This window comes from Anser brachyrhynchus (assembly GCF_964034855.1).
Source record: "Anser brachyrhynchus genome assembly, chromosome: 7".
NCBI lineage: Eukaryota > Metazoa > Chordata > Aves > Anseriformes > Anatidae > Anser > Anser brachyrhynchus.
The window spans coordinates 27935165-27954686 of record NC_137701.1 but is presented as its reverse complement, the minus strand read 5'-3'; the positions used below and the strand labels follow the sequence as shown (position 1 = coordinate 27954686).

Sequence of the window (19522 nt, the reverse complement as noted above, 5' to 3'; positions counted from 1 at the left end):
CAGCGTGCTTCTGTGGATTTGCTTTCTTACCTTCCTGCCTCTCTCCTCCCCTTCCCCCCGGTTTCTACTACACTTTCCCTTGTAGACGGCAATATAGGACCAGGCTGCTTCTCATTTCCATCACTTTTCCCTGCTGTGAGTGAATCTGTTGCAATTAAATTTTAATTGAGATGCACACTGCTTAAATAGACACAAGACAGCTACAGCTATTGCTAATTAATTTTCTTCCAAAATGACAACATTTAATAATTATATTCCATGTCACTTACATTATTTATACAAGTTTAACTCTGGGAATTTTTTTAAAGGCACGTCAGCTGTGAAAGTGCTTTATGGTGTTAATCTCCTGTAAGGCAATTGTGATTAACTTGAAAAGTGAAAGGATGTTTATGGTGCATTTAGTAAATTAGCATGTAGCTCTGCAAGTTTCAAGAGAGACTGAAACACTGAAACATTTGTATGAATGCGTAGTAGTATTTCTGGTTACACCATTTGAATCCAGAGAAGCCCTAATGATAATAATTTGTGCTCCAGTGTCATCTTTCATCTGAGGATCTCAAAATACTTCCAGCCGACGAACGAACGAGCTTGCGCTTTGTGACAGAGATTTCCCCACAGTTTCTCACTTCACCTTGCATAGCACAAAGAGATCATCCGCTGCCCCAGCATGGAAAATTCCTTGCCCTCTGCTCCTTTGCTTTAATAGCAGGCAATGAAAATGACCTTTTTGTATTTTAGTATGAAGAATCCATCACTGGTTGCTGTCAGACAGGGTGTTGGATGAGTGGGACCATTTGTCTGTTGCAGCGTGACAGTCCTTAGGCAGCGCTGTGACAATTTGGGGAGTCTGCCTGTATGAGAGAACATGTAACTGTCACGTCATGGCATGACTTGGTGTTGGTGGGGCAGCAGAATTGTCAACCTCTGAGCTTCAAATGTTCACCAGGCAGGTAGAATCTTCTTGGGACAGCTGCAAGGCAGATTCTTCCAGCCTCTCCCACAGGGGTACGTAATGGAGAGGCTCCCTCTGCAGAACAAAGGAGCTGGATATCGAAGGTGAGATGCGTCAGCCTCGGGGGTTTACTGGCAGATCAGGGAGCTTCGGGAAGGTTTGGAGAATCAAAAAGCTTTTTTTTTTCTCCACAGCGAGGGTCCTTTTTAAGGTGAAACTTAAAGCTGGAAGCTACGGTGGAGGGATTTTATGGGTCAGAGAAATAAATGTGGGAGGGAGGAACAGGTTAAGACTGTGATCCCTCTGAGGACCAAAGACCAATAAAAGTCAAAACTAGATGAGAAAAGTGACTGCAAGTTACCTGGCTGTGTGTATTTCCTCTGCTAGCATAGGGTAACTATTTTAAAAGCTCTGCGCCTTTCTGATTGTTGTTACCATGTACCACTGCAAAGTTAAGCTGCTGTGGGAACAGAGATCTGGAACAGTGTGTGTTTGCATTTATTAAGGATGCTGGGGATAGGTATCGATACAGCAGAGCTGTATGGGATGGAGCAATCCCCTTCCAAGAAGGCACAACAGATTGTGCTGAGAAGTGTTGCAGGGATGGCAAGAAAAGTACCTGGTGTGCTGCGATGGGCAGGGGAGGTGGGGGTGTTGTGGGCTGCACCGCCGAGCAATGGGAGTGTCTCGGACAAAGGAAATTTGACCAAATGTGTTAAATGGGTGTATAGTGAAACTCCCTTACTGGATATATGGGATTATCATATGCTATTCATCTCACATAAATCTAGGTGTCTTCTTGAAGCTAGTCATTTTAGTTCATTGTGTAGTGAATATATAGCAAAAAAGTACCTCCAGATCCATTTTACTCAATGTTAAGATGGATGTGAATGAAAGGCTGACTGGTTATCTGTCTATCCTTGTGTCCTATCATGAAAGTGAATTAAAAAAAGCTCCTTGTTACTTCGCTTTTTTTTCCCCTCAACTTTGCTGCTAGCAAAACAAACCCAGCAATATTTAGTTCTGTTTTATCATCTAGTTGTTTCTTGTGCACCGTTGTGTGGTGCCAGGGTTAGGGACTTCAAAATAAAAAACAGAACTCACCAAGATGCAGGTTCCTAAGTAATGGAAAGTTTTCAGGGCCTTTATTTTATTGCTTGTCTCAGTGGGTTGTAGCTTATTCTGTTCCTCTGCTGTGCAGGTAGCACAGTTAATTATATATGGATGGTTGTGCTTATCAGTAATACAGTCACGATTCTTGGCAAAGATGCACAGTGTCAGGGGCACAGAGGGGTGGGACACTGGTGTGTGCAGTCCCCCGCCTCCCATGTCCTGGGAACCAAGTGCTGCTACATTGCACCTGACCAGACAGGAATCATTTAGTTCTGTAAAAAATAGACCTCTTCCGCCGTGTGTTTTCCCTGGAGTTATTTAGACATGATGTTGTTTGCTTTGAGGTCTCGTACAAGCTGCAATTTGCATATGGTGCTGGAGTTACCGAGGGTTCGTTCCTTTGATTGCTGATTCTCACGGTCCTGAAATACGCCTTTAGCAGTCGAGGCAGTTTTGTAGCTGTAGGGGCTGCAACCAGGAAGGCCAGAAGCTGGTAGTCTTTTCTCCAAGACACACAGTATGAGTGGTCCTGCCCAGGTCCCAGCCAAAAGACAGGGCAGGGGCCACACGGCTTTGGGTCTGTTTCGTGTCACTGCACTGAGCAGTGCTAAAGGGAAGGCTTAAACATTAACGGATGTCCACACCTACCAGTTCTTTGCTTTAAAAACCCCAGTGGCATGCAGTGATGAAAAGGCAACCCTATGCATGCTGCAGGTCCATTTCTCTGAAGGCATTTGTCTGGATGTATTCGCACAAATAAAGACTGATCTTCAGTTATAGGAGTGCTGAAGGAAGGTATCTAACTTTTTCTCAGTATGCTGCTAATGATTTGGGGATGGCCAACTGTATTTGTTCTCAAAAGATACATTTTCTCAGCTACTCTAATGAACATTTCATAAATTAGTAATAAATCTGAGTTTGCAGTGGAAATACTGGCTCCAAAATAGAAAGTGTGTTGAGCTGTCTCACTTTAACTCATGAAATGCTGAGAAAAGCCCAAGGGGACAAAGTGGTACCAAGCATTGGGTAGCTGTGGACATGGTTTAAAGACAAGGAGTCATTTGGGCCTCTATAGATGGTGACATCTCCCCCCCTCCTGTTCTGTAAAAAATTTCACTCAGATGAGTGACTAGAAACAGGAGATTACCTGTGTTTCATTTCTTCAGTAGATAAAAACCTAACTTGCTTTTCAGTCAAGTGCTAGGTTATGAGAGCAAATAGGATGAACACTTGTTTCAGTATTTTTAGTGTTTAGTTTTGAATGTTGAGGTTCCCTGACACTCTGTGTAATGCAGAGAGCATGATGATATTAGAAATATATATCCTTTTAGGGAAGGACTGAGTCATGAGAAATTAGTTAGGAAAATAATTGTTCCCTCACTTGGGGAAAAATACAGTGCAACGAGAGTTAATTGAAGCACGCTAGTATTTCTCCTAAGATCAGAACAACGTGTCCTAACAGGTACACTCACTGGCTCATGATTTTCCAGGGGGATCGGATTCTCATCTTGGACACCCGTCATAGAGCAGAAGATGGTCAAAGTCAATAGTTTCATTGGTGAAAACAAGTATGAATGAGATTAGGAGCAGACGGATATCTCTGGTCCATCTGAGCAAAGTGACTCAAATGACACATATTTAGGCCCTGATTGAAGAAAGCGCGTATGCATTTGCTGAAGTCTCCCGGAAGCCAATGAGATTGAAAGCGTAGTGTGGTAGGCTTTGAAGGGCTTTGAAAGAGGAGACAATAGTCGAAGCAAAACAAAAGAGCAAGCCATCAAAGGATGTAAAGCAAAATGACAGGAACAAAGTGACAAGCTAGAAAAATGCTCTTTGCTCCCACATTCTGAATGGCTGTGAAATCAGCTTTGTACTCATTAGAGCCAATGTAAAGGAACTTGCTGTAAATGAAAATGAATGGCTTAGAGGCTGGTGTTTTGAGTTCAGACATGTAGGTGAGTGGCAGGAAGCACAAGGAAATGCCAAACTCCTGGAGCCATTGTGCAGGAGGAAGAAACAGGAGTCAGAGGTGGCCTAGAGGCAAAAAAATTACAGTGAGGTTGGAGGAAGCTGAGGACTGTCTCAGGTTGCAGACTTGAGTAACCAACAAGACGCTCTCCACTTCTGCAGAATTTGGCACCCTTTGCCACCTTCTGTCCGTGGCCAGGTTTCTGTGAGAAGCTATCAGAGAGGCAGGCTGACGTTTCCATGTGGGTGGAGGGAATCAGGTCTGAACTAGGTCGGTCTGAGTGAAATGTGGGAAAGATCTAGCGGAGAGAAATCCCAGAGGTAACCGGGTACAGAAGATTGCGTACAGCTTAGTTGTGAAGGGAAGAGGAAGATGGAATGAGAGTTACAGGCACAAGTGGGATTTCATTTTAAGAGAGGCAGACTGGGTTTCTGAGGAAAAAGAGCAGGAGGAAGAGAGGCAGGGCAAGGATAGTGGCTATGACGGTTGAGAAGATGGTTGTGGGGGAGTGAGGTAATTAGAGGGGAATAGCATATGAAACGTTAGGAGCAGGGAGGGTTTTGTAGATGGGAGGTTAAAGACTTATCTTGTTTTGGCTATTTTCTCTAGGAAGAATTCAACAAGGTAGGCAGAAAAAAGATTCAGAGATGGAAGATAATTATCATGTGCGTTAATATACAACAGAAATAATGTACAATAACTACAAGGGAAATAAGTAATAACTATTACTAGTAGTACTAAACAGCCTAGATATCAAACTTTGGTTAAGGTTTGTTTCATACTATATTTCTTTCTGTTATTATATATGTAAAAAGGCTCTGTCCTGAAAAATCTGTATTAATCCTTTATATTTTGTCTTAAATTAGATAGTATCAGGCAACAAGAGCAAAGGAGGAGGAAGTTACCTATAGGGTCTTCTCAGGCTAGCCTTAATGATTTCAGTCTTTTATTTAAGGAAACAGCAAAAAGCATCTTTTTTGTGTTGCCTAGTGGCCACAGCAGCCATTGTGCCTCAGAGTCTGGCATAGCATCTGAATAGCTAAGGGGTCATCCAACAAGAGTGAATGCAGTCTCCACTGCTCAGCCTCTAGCCTGATTACCACAAAACACTTATTTTGCTTGACTTGCTTTAGCTGCCCAGTTGCATGCACACAACGCGGTTCCTAAACCATTCCTCTAAGCTATAGCAACCTGCCAACATTTGCTGAAAGTTTACTGCTAGCCTGGGATTTGTTCCGGTGACTTTTGGGGACATGAGATGTGCTGGCATGTCAGCCCTGCTCATTTTGTATGTGATACTACAGAGCAGCGGAGGATGAGGCTTCCCCATACTGGCGTTCTTCTGTAGGCTGTGGAGACACCACTGCTGGGGGGGAGAAGGTAGACTTTTCCCTTACCTCTTATAACAAGAGAATTAAATCAATTATAATGTTATTTCTTTTTTTATTTTTTTTTTGATGCTAGCAGTTAAACACCAGACCAAGAAATGAAGTCAGTTGTTGTAGGCCACCAAGCAAAAATTGCAGGATATTCTCTTGGTGAACAGTTTTATATCTGTCTCAGTCATCAAAATACTTGTAGTGTAGTAGACATAACTGCATAGTAAAGGAATGTGTGCTCGGCAACATTGCCATTGGCAGGACATAAACACCTTAGACTTTATCAGCATTCTGGGAGATGTTTATTACTTGAGTCTTACTAAGTCCTTATCGCAGAAGAAAAAAATACAGAAATTGGAAGGTAGGTATTTTGCTTATCAGCAGAGACAGGCATGGTAAGATTCAACCATTATAAATGCAGATGTTTTGATCTGTGAAGGTATGACAAATCAACTATTTATAACAGAGATTCATAGGTGCATAAGATCAAAGAGGATCGGGGTGTTCATTTAGTCTGACTTTTTCTATAATACCATCAGAAGACTTTCCTGTACTTAAGCCTATGCACGTCCAGTGATGGGTCTTAGACTACAGCAGGTCTTCTGGGAAAATTATATGAACAAAGCATCAGGTCAGCAGTGTTAGAGAGTCCATCACCAGCCTGAATGCAGTGCTTTTCTCTGTTGAAGCCAGGAGCCTTGTTTCTATCTGAATTTCTCTAGCTTTACCTCTAGCTTTAGTCCATGTAATTGGTATTAGGTAGCTGTAATTGGTTTAGCAGTAGGTTCTTGTAATGTCCCCTATCTCTGTATCAAAGAGCATCTATTATCAATTTACATGTATGTTAATATCACTGATCAAGTCATCCTGCAAGCATCGGTCTTTTAAGCTCACTTTCATTGTTGTGCATGAGTAGCACTGAAGTCTTTGTGATTTTCCTCTTTCTGCCTGAAGTATGGGTCCCAGAGCTGTGGGTCATGTTCCATTAATAGTTGATTCCGGGTGAGACAGAGAGACATTATAACCTCACAAATTTTGCTTGGACAAATACATATTGCTTTAGCTGCTTTGATACCAACAACCGCCGTGGAACTTGTCAGCCAGTGTTTGCCCACCATAAACTTCAAACTGTCTTCAGTCAGTGTTTCTCAAAGCACAGTCTTCATTTTAATCACTTTCTACATGTGTGGCCTTGTATGTGGTTGCTTTAAAATAGATGATCTTTGTATCTAGGCCATCTGGTGATAGAGAAGCAGGTCAGTGGTACAGAGCAATCATCTTTATTTACTGTGTCTGTAGTCATTTGTCATTGACAAACTTCATCACTCTGTATTTGTTTCCAGGCATTGATAGACAAAATGATTCTACCTCTCCATTCACATGAATTTTTCCACCAGATTCAGTAATACTGGTCAGGACTAATTGTTGTATTAAACGAGCTATTCCACTTCTTGTTTATTACTTGGATTCACAACATTAGAGTCTGCACAATTAAAGAATCTCTTCTCTTTGAGTCCCTTGGTACCTTGATTAATTTTAATCTTGACATCTTGATTTCTGGCTAAATGAGTGCTCATTTTCACCCTTGTCTTTTGTCATTAGCTTAATACCCTCCTGAATACTTTAGCCTGTCTCCTGAAAGACTTATTCCCTTCCACTGAAATAACAGCCAACCACGTTGTACGCTCACTTTTCTGTGTAGAAGACGGACCTGCTCTGCTGAAAATTGAGACACTGCCTCTTGTACTTAAATGATAATTTCTGGAATCACATATGGCACTATAACTTGTGTCGCAGCTCGTAGAAATAAGCGCTGTTCCATTCAGAGTATTCATTTCATTTTCCCTTGTATGAAATTCCTTGCAAGGACTCTTGGTGCTTTTAAGATCTTTCTTCACCAATACGCTCGGTCTGCTTGCGGACTAGGCTGTGTTGCAGTTCATGGGTATGTCCCGTACAGGTCTGTTCTCTCCTACTAGATTGATTGTCACTATTTCAACAGTTTGGGGTTTGCAAATGCCCGCAATTGACTCCCAGTTACTTGTGAGCGTGAGGGCAGTCTGGATGACCTCCAGAGGTCCCTTCCAACCCCAAATACTCCATGATCCTGTCAGAAACTCTTATCCCAGTCCCATCTGGAGGAGTTTTCTCCATTCTCTGGTTTATGAACTGCCAACCATTTTATGTGGTCTGCATCCTGCCTTCAGCTGGCAACTGTAGTCTTATAAAGACAATATGTGTTTCTACCCAGCGTGGAATAGCAGCTTGTGTGGTGTATGCGTTCAGTAGAGGAAAATGAGCCAATTGAAGTGTTGCTTTTTTGTTTTTAATTACATCCTTGTTTCCTTCCCAGGCTTCTCTCTTCTACATACTTACACGTGTGCCTCTGGAGGGAAGATTCAATAGGCTGGTGAAGTGAACTGGAATGTTTAAAAATAAACTGAAATTTTGTAATGAAACGTTCTGAAAGAATCCAGTTGCTATAGGGATTTTTGCAAGGATGCAAACCTTTATCTTTCATTTCTCAAAATAGAGGTTTTACATTCCTTGAGCCAAATGAAGCTGTTCTTATCCAAGCTTTGGAGACTGTTCAATGTCATCTAGATGGACTAGTTACTACAAGACAGTATTACTCATCCCACCCGTACATAAAGCAAACCCATTAAGCTTCACTGCATGTGGTTTGTATTCAGGGTTTCATTCATGAGAGTTGAAAGTGCCCAAACTACTGCAGCACGGAAGTGAATCCCTGAGAAGATCTTCAGTCCCACCAGCCAACAAAACATTTCACTTCCACCGTTGCAAAAACTATTTCCAGTCTCTCTGATTTCAAGGCAGCTCCTTTTCTTTTGGCCAGGCCTCCTGTATCCATCTTAGCCCACTCTTTGGAACCTGCATGAACATCTCTGTTTGGAAGCAGAGTTTCTGTTCCACTTGTAATATCCACAATTTATTTTCTTTATATCTTTTACTCATAAACCTGCTGAAAAGTCAATAGGTTAATTATTACTGATACAGAATTAGAGTTTAATTTTGTTGTAAATAGTTTCAGTGCTCGTCCTCCAACCTGGCTTTAATATAATCCTTGTTCAGCTGCTACCCACCCTGGTAAAGCTGCCAGGCACCATAGACGGTTTATCTGACATGTAATTTGTTAACAGTTTCTGCTCTTGTTAGAGCATGAAGACTTGACCAAGTTCTTTCTGTTTGTTTTGCTTTTTTTCCTCTTTTTTTTTTTTTTTTATTCTCGTGGTTAAAGTATTTTTTTGAGGGGGAAAACATCATACCCCCAAGAAGAAAATTCCATTACAGGAAATCAAAAATTTCTTTGGATTTTCATAAAAAACACATACTTAGACAACTCTTTTGCCAAAATTCTCTCTCCATAACAACAACACCGACAAAGCAAACAAAAGAAAAAGCAAGTGAAGATTCATGAACCAGTTCTAATGGTGACGCATCACTTTTGAGCAATTTTTGTTTACCTGGTGGCATCCTCCCATATTTCTGCAGCAAGTTAACACAAAGTCTGAATGCAGGAGTGTCTTGATTATCTTCTTTGACGGTTTTCGCATGTTGGAATTCGCATAATAAAACATTTCTCATGATAAGACACGTAGGACTGGCTTTGAAAAAGTACAAGCATGACTTTGTTTTCCTGACCCACCACAAAAGGCTCTTCCCTCCAGCCCCCACTCCTCCATCTTCTCAGCTCTTCCAAAGTGAGAAACAAAGATAACTTCTGAGAGAGAGAGGAAAGTCATGGACCCCAGCCTGCATGTCTCAGCATGGACCAGTGCCGAATCTGTGTCTGGCTTTGAGCTTTTATGTCTGCTTGTATGTTTTGATGATGTATTGTAATTGTTTTTAACCCAGCACCTGAAAGATAATTTCTGTTCAAGGCTCCAAGGTTGGCAACTTGAAAACCTACTTGAAGTGGGGAAATGATTCAAGTTTATCTGATACTTTATAAATTGGTCTTATTTGTAAGGAAGCGGCAACATTAAAGTGACATTAGTGTTCATGAAAAACACCAAATCAGCAGGCTAAACCCAAAGAAGGTTTGAGTTCCTTTCTTCAGTGCCACCTCCTATCCAGTAACCACAGCCCATAAAGTAAATGGTCTTTAGAAAGGGAAAGAACATTTATGTTTTAATTCTGTGGCCTGTCTGTTCGCATCTGGCACCCTGGAGCGTCCCTGGATAACCTGGCCTCTGGCTGTCATTCCTGAAAAGCACAAGGCTCCTGTAGGTCCTGTGCCACATCTGCCAGCCCCACACAGGACTTAGGGTGCTGGGTGCTGTTGTGCAGACACCTGCTTTGCACCCTTGCTGCCCAGGGACCACTTGGTGTTTGGTACCTTCTGGAAAGCCTCTGAAGAGCATCCAGCTGGCGAATGCTAGCTCTGGAGGAGGTAGCCAGACTCCTAAAGACCTTGCAGGTGGTGATAGTTTCTGACCACCCCCGGTAACTCCACTGGCCTTGTCTGATAGAAGTGGAAGGCTGTTGTGGTCGGTGCAAGGAGGGCAGCAGTTGGGGCTCTTTCTCAGGTGCATCTCAAAGTGTTTCCCATCATATGCCTGGCACCGTGGGAGGCAGTGAGTATATCCTTGCGTCTAAGTTACTCCAGCTCCTAAGGATGATGGAGCACACTGGAAGGCTGCATTCATCAGAGCTGTTTGCAGGGTATATTTCTTTCATAAGATACTCTTCTATTTCTTCGTTTTGCTTCCTTGCAAGTTATCTGAGTATTTTCTGCCTCCCTCCCCTCTGTGTTATGCCTTCCTTCCATGCTAGACACCATGCCATGACCTCCACTGCCCCAGCAGGGCTATGCGTATTCATCTCCTATGGTACCAGCTCTGTTCGTAGTCTTTCTTCTTTTCCATGCCACTCTTTTCTGTCTTTCTGCACATGATTTGCCTGCTTCGTGCCTGTCACTCATATTCTCAATATTCACTCATTATTCTTCAGTAAAGTCTTATCTGCTCTAGTCTCTAAGGTCATCATTCCTTCCCTTTATTCATGCTGCTTCTCTGTCTCCCATGCTCTTCTCCATCTTCAGGAACCCCCTACTCTTTCCACATCCAACCAGTCGTCCGTGCAAACATCCCTTTCTCTCTCAAGCTTCCTTCCCATTGTGCATTTTTCCATACTTTGCCTCCTTTTTTTTTTTTTTTCCACCTCTCTGGGCAGAGTTGTGCCCGCTGGTGCCTGGAATATCCCCGGCTGTTCTGGAATTGATTGGAGGTGATATTCTGAGGTTATTGTGTTACAGAGAAATGCTGCCAAGCACCAGGCAGTCCCGGCTGCACTTTGACCCCTCACAGCAAGGCAAGAGAGGCTTCTTCCCCATGCTTTTGGTTTGTTGTTGCCATATGGAAAAGGCAGATGGTGTTGATCAGGAAGTTAATCTAGAAGCGTATCCGTTTCATGCCGTATGCGTAAGATTTGTTCATTAAACTTAGAACTCTAATTTAAAGCCAATTAACAGAGTGATTTGAAGAGACTTGTTGTTTTTGAAGTTCAAAAGAGATGCTAAGTCTCTGATTTCAGTCTTTGTACATTCCAGAGGCTGTATAACTATTGCAGTGTTGCCAACTCTCCTGGTGTTTGTTTTTTGTTGTTTTTTTTGTCTCTTTTATTTTCTTTTTCCACTTTTTGGAGTGATAGTATTTTTGCCACGGGCTGGAACCATTTGGTGAAGCCTTATGAACCCCCAGGTTTCTGCCCAGTTTTAGCTTTATGTTTGGAGGAGGGTGGGCAGAACTTGTTTGTCCCTCTATCCCCTCTGCTGAAAGCCAGCACAGCTCCCTCCTTCCTCCCTTCGGCATCCCGGTATTGTTCCCTCTAAAAGTAGGAGCTGGGGAAGGAGGTAGAAAGAGAGAAGAAGCCCTGAGCTGCTCTGTGCCCTCGTAACACCACTTCTGTCAGCATGGGGTCATCTTTGCTTCCTGTCCTCCCTCCCCACAGCATCTCCCAGGAGGAGGTTGGGACTCCCCACAAAGCTTTGTCAAGCTTGGAAGGGGCATCAGGGGCCTCCAGGCAGGCAGCTATTGCTCTACGTGTGCACACCCCAGCATACAGCACTAATTTCCATGTGTTACCAACCCCCTGAGCTTGGCCCAAGGAGGCCATTCCTAATAAACGTCAAGATTGGAAACCTGGTGTCAGAAGGACCCCAAAAGTGGTTAGTTCTGCAGTAATATTTATGCTGTTTTTACCTGAGACTGATATTCTGTAAACACTTGTAGATCCTTCAGCAACAGACGGCGTGTTTGGATAGTCCCGACGTTGAGTAGCGGCATGTGGACAGAGAAAACTTTCTTTCGTAATGTGAAGCTGTTGCTGATATAAAAGAAAACAGAGGGGTCAAGTTTTGCTCTGGTGTAGAGCCTATGACTTCACTGGGTTAACTGCTGCTACTTCTGTGTAACTGAGAACATAATTTGCCTCAAACCCTGGGAGACTGAAAACGATCACAGCAGCCTCTGTATTAAGCCAGTGTTCAAAACAGTTGGCTCACGTTGAATTTCATAAGCAGATCGTGTATCCAGAAGATTTTAGCTGTATGACACTGTCCACTGCAAAAGAAGAGATGGCGGGAGCATCTCTTTGCTTGTACCAACTAAAATGGCACGGCACGCCAGGGAAAGCTGCCAGAAGCTGCGTTGCATCAGCGTGGGGGGCAGTGGGGCAGAACCTGTGGGTACATGAGGACAAACCTGGGCAGGACCCCACGAGGGCTGTCTCAGCTCCCATCGCCCACACCAGGAGCCGGCCGTGCCGTGGTGGACGTGGTGCTGCTGTCAGCAGCAGGCGCTCCCTGACCCTGTCCTCCGGTGGGTGCCAGTGAGGGTCACCCCAAAGCTGGTACTGAATATTTAGGGAGGGATGGCCAAGAGTGGTGATTCGTGTTTGACAGATCAGCCTGCTGGAGGAAATGTCTGCTTTCTGTTCCGTCCAGGGGAGGAGAAAGGGGTTTCCTGATGAAAGACATATCCTGAAGAAGAAAATGTCTTTTCAAGAAAAGGGTGTGCAGGGGGTATGTCTGATGAGTATCTGTTCATTCCCGAGGTTGCTGGCAGTCCTTTTCAGGCTGATGCCCTCCAAAAGACACAGGCATTTTGGGACGGCTCTTTTGACCATTCCTCAAGCACTTAGCAGGAGGGATTGTTTTATTAGGAAAGTTTATGGCTTCTTGTTTTCCCTCAAAGGCAAATGTGACTTTGTTGTTTTTAATTCTATTGGGATTTCTCCCTTTTAATATACAACGCAGCTGTTAAAATAGCTGGGGTTGTCTAGGGCAAATCATATAGCACTTTCCTTGTTCGGATCTCAGATGGCTGCCTTTTTAGTGTCGCTGCAGAATTATATTACAGGGCATATGAATAGTGCTGGTATTAGTGTCAAAATCAATTACCCAACCCTCCTCCTGCAGAGAAAGCTACAAACCTTAGGAACAATCTGAGTAATCCATTTTGGGTTTCTAATTCTGAGTAATGATGGAGGGCAGGGACTTGTGCTTGAATAAGTGCACAGGGTCTTTCTCTGTATAGTCACTCCTAAATGCATGCTCTTTACAGGAAAAAGCAAGCTCCCTGTGAAACCCTTTTTCATGCCAAATGGCTCACTGCTAAGATTAATCTGTCATTGAATTTATAAATTCTGTGTGGCACAGAGCAGCAAAAAAAGTTTAGCATTGAACAGAAAGCAAACTATGCATTGCTTAAAAAATGAACGTAGTGCTCCTGGATGGTGTGGATTGACTGCCTCCATCAATATATCTTCTCGTACCGGTAATAAAAATACTTCCATAACCTTGTGCCTCCGAGGATCTCAAAGCACTTTGCCGTATTTGCAAAGTGCTATTTCCTATTTTATGGCCGTGGAAACCAGCTGTGAGAGAGGTTAAGCTTTTTGCCCAGAGACACAGAGGGGATGGTAGCAGAGGCGGGACAGGGACCTAAATCTCCAGAGCTCCATCGCTGTGTCCTGGTCACACGCGGCTGATGCAGGGGGTTGGTGGCCGCTCCGTCTCAGCCGTCACCCGTGGAGCCTCGGGAGGTAGGAGGTGGCAGCGGTGTTGGAGCTCCCTCGCTCCTGGTCTGTGGGTGGAGGTGCTGAGCAGGGCAGGATCCGGCTGGGAGGATGCTCGTGTCCTCCTGGACATGGGTGGCTGTTGGAGGAGAGCTGCTTTTGGTCACTGCTGCCTTGGGAAAAGCTCCCGTAGTTGGAGCCTCCAGCCAGCTCTTCCCCAAGCACCTTTACACAGCAAAAATAATTACAGACTTATTATCCTAAATCCTCTAAGATTAGAGTCGTTGCATTCCTTTTTTTTTCCCTAATCCAGTATTTGAGGATTTACCTGTTTAATACAAACATTTATTTGAATCACTTGAATTTTTATTTTTATTTTTTTTAATTCCTAACTCATTTGAAAGGAGAGCATACAGCTACAAAGGCCAGATTTTCTAATATGGGCCTGATCTCTTGTCAGATTTTGGTTGGGTAAATGACACATCTGAAAAAATGGGTCCCTACTGAGGTGTCTATGGCAGGGATTTAGAGATCTCACGTCAGGCACCACTCTGGGAAAGAAAACATGGCTCTAATCTGCATGCTTCGCAGGCGAGCGATTTCTGTTTCCAGCCTGTCCCCTCCCCTCCCGTGGCTGTGGGGTTTTGCAGCCCGTGGCCCCCCGAGGACACCTCCCGCGAGGGTCAGGGAAGCCCCGGGGGTGCGAGGGCGAGCGTCTGGTTTCAAACACGGGTGCCAAGCCTTGAAAGGAGGGACTAAGGAGAAACAGGTGGGGGGCTCATCACGTAGCCTCCGAGGTTTATTTGCTTAGCGAACAGAAGCCCAGGCTGTCAGACCGAGGTCAAATACTCCTCCAGTTTGAGTGTGCTTTTTTCATACACGGTCTGTAACCCAACCTGATTTCTGGATTAAACGCCCTGGCCCCAAGAACCTGTCCTGTGTTTGCCACCGAGCCCCGCACGCGCTGGGACAGGACCTCAGGGGCCACCTCGGCGTTTGCTGGAGCATCGCTGAAGCCTGTGATTGTGGGTCTCGTCCTTTCCAATGCGATTTTCCAATGCTGTAGGGCTGAGCAGTCGCTGCAGCTCATCACACAGTGGGGAAGAGGGGCTGGGCTTTCTGCTTGTCCATCCTGAAGTTACAGGATGAGAACTGCCTGAAAAACACTACGACAGACAGGGGGGGAAGGAAAAAAAAAAGAAAGCAACCACAAAATGAAGTGCTTGCACCGGGGTCATAGACAGCTAACTGCAAAAGTTAGAGATCAGGAGTTCCTAGAACTTTTACGTGTTTAGAAGTTTTTAGCAGTGTTAACTTTTTGACCTGGGATGCTCAGGAGTCGGTCAGTCCTCCAGGATGGAGGGAGGGAGGTCTGAGTTGATACAATGGCAGGAAAGCTGTCGGCACACAGAAGGAGCTCTCTGGTTTCCCAGGCATCTTTTGGCTGATCCAGTTAACTCGTGTGAGGAAAATAGCTAGAATGCTCCCGAGTATCTCAGGAGCTGAAAAATTTGCATCTGAAAAATTGTAGGTCCACATGAAAAATAGAAGGGAAAGGAGGAATTAGCCGTGGGTTTTCCCCGGACCAGCCTGAGGCTGGGAGTGCCAGGTAACTGCGGGTTCTGTGAAAACAGGAGTCACCTGGAGACATTTGAAATAAAACAAGTTAAAATAGGGGAAATGAAAGTGTTTGCTGTCAGAAATGAAGCGAGCCTGCTTATTTAATAGAAACCCCATTTTTATGTGAAATTTGCAGTGTGCATATATTTTCTTTAGGGAGACAAGGTAAATTTGTGACAAAGGACAAATGATGAAGCCAGCAGCAGGTTGGGAGCTGTGTTTTTTCATAGCCATAAGCTTTTAAAAAAATGTTTGTGCTTTGATATCTTCTGTTTTGTGGAGCTTTCACCAACACTTGCTTTGCTATTTGTAACGGGGGTAAAGCTGCAGCTGATTTTCCCATAGGACTGGTCAGGAGAGAAGAATTTCCTTGGGAGGAGGGGAATCGGTTGATGTTCGTCCTCACCGCTCCTCACCTCCTACAGACCCGCTGTGGCTTACCCGTACTCACCGCTGAAAAGGGCTGAGCAGGGCACAGGGTCAGCGCTGGCATACAGAACAAGCACAAACTGGGAAAATAAACAAACAAAAACAACTAAAATGTGCTTTTATCTGTTACCAGTACTGGAAAGTTTTTGGCTGACTTTTTTTTTTTTTTTTTATGGTGGACTAGGTCATGTACAGGATGGAGAAATCAGTTTTATACGTACTGAATTTCTGCATCTTACCTGTCCCTCAGTCCTGCAAAGCCCTTTGGACCCATCTGCTTTGTTACACAGCCCAAGTCTAAGAGAGGCTAAAAAGTGTTTTGGTCCTGATCCTTTTAGGCCTTCAGCTTCCTGAAGCCACCTTTGCAGGGCTGTGTCCTTTCTGCCTCGTAATTGCTGTACTGGCTGTGTCTCTGCAGTCAGAAACCCAGCACATCTTTGCTGCTCACAGTTTACTTTTTGAGCTCTGCCGAAGCACTGGCTGCTTGCTTGTGGAGCTGATTTTGCCTGTTATTGTGAGTGACCAGAATCTGGTTTTGTTTTATGTCTTGTAGGGTTTCTGAGCTGGAAGATGCACGCCTAAGATGGAAACTTCTGCTTCAGCTGCTGCCGGGAAAAAAGAAGGAAAAGGTGCGGTTCTGGAGGGGAATGGCTTTACAGAGACGGGGAAGAAACCCACTCCTTTAGCAGCTGCAGGAGCAGCAGTGGCACAAGGAGGTACTTTATGTTTTCCACACTTTGAAAGCAGCAGGGGTGTTTTTCATTAGACTGTAAGAATTTAATAAGCGCGGTGGCATCTGTCCTCCTGTGAACACTGAGTTTATTGGGGTTCTCGGCCGCCGGAGGTCACAGGAGTGGGAAGCTGTGTGACCGCGTGGTGTCTGAATGTCACCGCACCGTGACAAGTCACCGCCAGTCCTCATGAACTGGCCCGGGGCTGGGGAGAGGCCGGGAGGTGAGATGTGCCCATCGGAGAGCTGAGGCGGCACATCGCCACGGGCCTCCAGTGGACCAACGCTGCACGGTGCCAGCCGCTCCTCCACAGAGGGGTTAAAACATGGCTGGCCCTGTTATCACGGTCGGGGACAGTGTCATGCGCCAGCTGCGATCCTGCTAATGAGCTAAACAGGCTGCGTCGTCTTCGGCTGTCACTGCTGGGATTTTGTGGTTGGGGAGGAATTTGGGATAGTCCATCCAAGGTGGTTCACAGAGATAAAGACCATTCCGTCTGTGCTGTTACATCAGAAATAGTTGGGGTCTTGACTCCTGTTTTTATCAGTATTTTTGGTGAGGTTGTGGTCCTGCTGGTCCATCAGGATGCTTTCATGCATGGGAGCAGGGTCAGTTTTGGTGGGTGTAACAACGGTGTGGGGGGGGGACGCGCAGGCACATTGTTCCCTCCTCCTCCCTCCTCCCACCTGCCCATGTGGAACAGGCAGCATACCACCCCAAAAAGTGCATCCCTCACTGATACACGTGCATGGGGCTGGCGGTTCTCCAGGGTGGTGCCAGGGCCCTTTGTGGTGGCTCCAGCTGTGGGTGAGGCTGTGCCCACCAGGGAGGCACCGCGCAGCTCTCGCTGGGGACCGGGACAGGCCGTCCCTTCTGGGCAGGGTGTGAGGAGACAAACTTAGAAGGGGCTGCACAGCTCAGATGTGACAAGGGACATCCCAGCTGTGTAAACTTTGCAGAAAGCTTTTTTGTTGTTTAAAATATAACGTATTGCTAGCCAGATTCTACCCCAAAATGAACCCTTCTCCACCCCTTCCTTCACCACTCAGTGGTTTCTCACCACCCTGGAGAGCCGGACGATTCCTCTGCAGGCTCCTCTGTCTCTTACACAGCTCGTCTGGAGAGTTTGTGTTTTTTTGTTGGCAGAGCTGGGAAGATAGATCCTGGCCCAAATTGCTTAAATCTGCTTTATCTATCCCTTCTTTCAACACCTTGGTTACCCAGTTCTCATTTTCATTTTGGCCTGGGAAGATTCCAATGTACGGAATAAGGAAGCAGCTGCTAGAACATATTCTAGCAGATTAGTTCATGACTTTGATAAACTTTCATAGCCAAAGGGAAAGTTTTTCTTAAAAAGACCTAGAAAATGTCTTGCACAGAATTGGTTGGAAAGTCACAATTTCATACTATTGAGTGGGTTTTGAGCTACCTTCCTCATGAGCGCTATGCAGAGTGACAGAAAGTAGAGCTTGCTGGGCTGGAGAAATAGGGGAAAGGCAGAAATGTCGACACACTGAAGTTTGCCACCCCCTGCAGACTTTGATCCCTGTTAAAGAAGTGACGCTGTAGAAACCAGAGGCAGCCCACTCTCGGCATCATCTAAGTGACTGGCAGGTTCAAAGGTTTGATAGGTGCCAATGAAGTCCAAGCATGTGCTAAAATTCAAAGCCCACATACATGCTGTTGCTAATAAACACCTTCTCCCCACCTGGCACGTACCCTGGGAGTGCCTCCACCGAGGAAGCAGCCTCCGTGTTTCCAGAGATGTGACGGAAATCAGGGTCCCCCCAGGCTGGGGTGTCCGTGGGCCCTTTCGGTACCCCCAGGGTCTGAGCTGGCTTTTATGCGTCCAGCTTTATACGTCGCGTTAGCAATGCTCTCTCGCCTTTGGAAAGAATGATTTACGGGCTCAATATTTCCTCTTTTATTAAGAGGAAGTGGAGAAGTGAGTGGAGGATTGTTTGAAGATGTCAGGAGAAGCATGATGAAAGCATTGTGTAATGAGATGTAAAGAGCAAAATCTGTATCATGCTGGGAAGAGAAGTGCTAATAAATGACCTGAAGTGGCCAGCAGTGAAGGAGCTGGTGATGGGCTACAGGCGCCGGGGCTCCGCAGGTAATGCAAGCGGTGTTGTGGTTCAGGGCTCTTCTCTGAACTCTGGCCAGAAGTAATACTTGCTCCTGCGAGGGCGCAGTGCTGCGCGTGTGCTTGTAAGTAGAGAAATTAATACAAAGTCTTCTTCTAACATCAGTTAACTGCAAGGTGTGATGTAGCAGATAATAAAAAGGCTGGGTAGCGTGGCAAGGTTGTAGTTACATAGTATTCATACTAATATAACATTTGCTTCGCTAAACTAGTGTAATTACTCATAACAGGCCAGGAATATACATATTTATGCTCATATTCTTACAGAAGAAAGCAAATGAGGCATGGAGATTAATTACGTTGTTCAGCTCAAGGAGGGAACAGCAGCAGACAGGCTTTAAAGGGAGGGCCGCCAAGCTCCCCACCCTGCTTTGGGGCCATACGCACATGTCTTTATTCTCATCCAACACGAACTCTTGATTTTATTTATTGTAGAGGTTTTACTCTTTGTACTAGCATGTGAGAAAGTGGCAGCAAAGCTCAGCTCATGCTGCAGATCACCAAGCTGCTCTCTGGAGCCAAGCAGACGTAATTTGCAACACATTTCTCCTTTATTCTACTGAGTCACACAGATGGAGTGCCAACATAGCGTGTTTCTGTGATCACAGGGTTTTCTTTTTCCCTTGTAGAAATGAATAGATTCATAAGGGTTTCTTTACAATTAAGGTAATTGAAGCAATAAACTTGAGTATTACTTAAATAATTGAAGAATAGCTTTTTTTATTATATTATTATTTAAACTATATTATTGTAATGTAATAATATGTCCAGTCTCAAATTGCTAGTTCTCTTGCTTTGGATTTTTGTCCCAAATGTTTGCAGCCTTGAACAGATTAAGTTATAGCTCTAGGAAAAGAGATCAGCATAGTTGATGCTGTCAGTGGGAAAGAGTCCTTTTGTGTGAACAATGCGTCTTGTATTTTTAGTGTCCTAAAGCTGCTGTTTTAGAGATCTTCGCTGACTTTTTTTATAGTAACTCATTGATCAGATGTTCTGAAACTAGCCTTATAGAAAGGACATAAAGGAAGTCTCTCCTAATTTTCCATAAATCATGGTGGCCAAGGAGTCAAAGTTCCTCTTTTCTTTTTCAATAGATACATGTGTATATGTGTGACAGAGATGGAAGCTGGTGTAATGATAATA

General features: G+C 44.6%; 1 protein-coding gene across 11 annotated transcripts in view; it reads left to right on the top strand.

Annotated features, from left to right (window-relative positions):
* The window catches only part of GLI2 (GLI family zinc finger 2), a 399847-nt gene that overhangs the window by 244579 nt on the left and 135746 nt on the right, over window positions 1-19522 (top strand). For 8 of the 11 annotated variants that reach the window (XM_080600269.1, XM_080600274.1, XM_080600265.1 and 5 more), the window contains one exon: window positions 16056-16218. In XM_080600269.1, coding sequence (XP_080456395.1) covers window positions 16086-16218 — 133 coding nt within the window. In that variant the 5' untranslated portion in view covers window positions 16056-16085. Of the gene's footprint in view, window positions 1-16055; window positions 16219-19522 lie in introns of those variants that run through there. The other 3 variants (XM_080600275.1, XM_080600266.1, XM_080600267.1) reach the window with 2 other exon arrangements.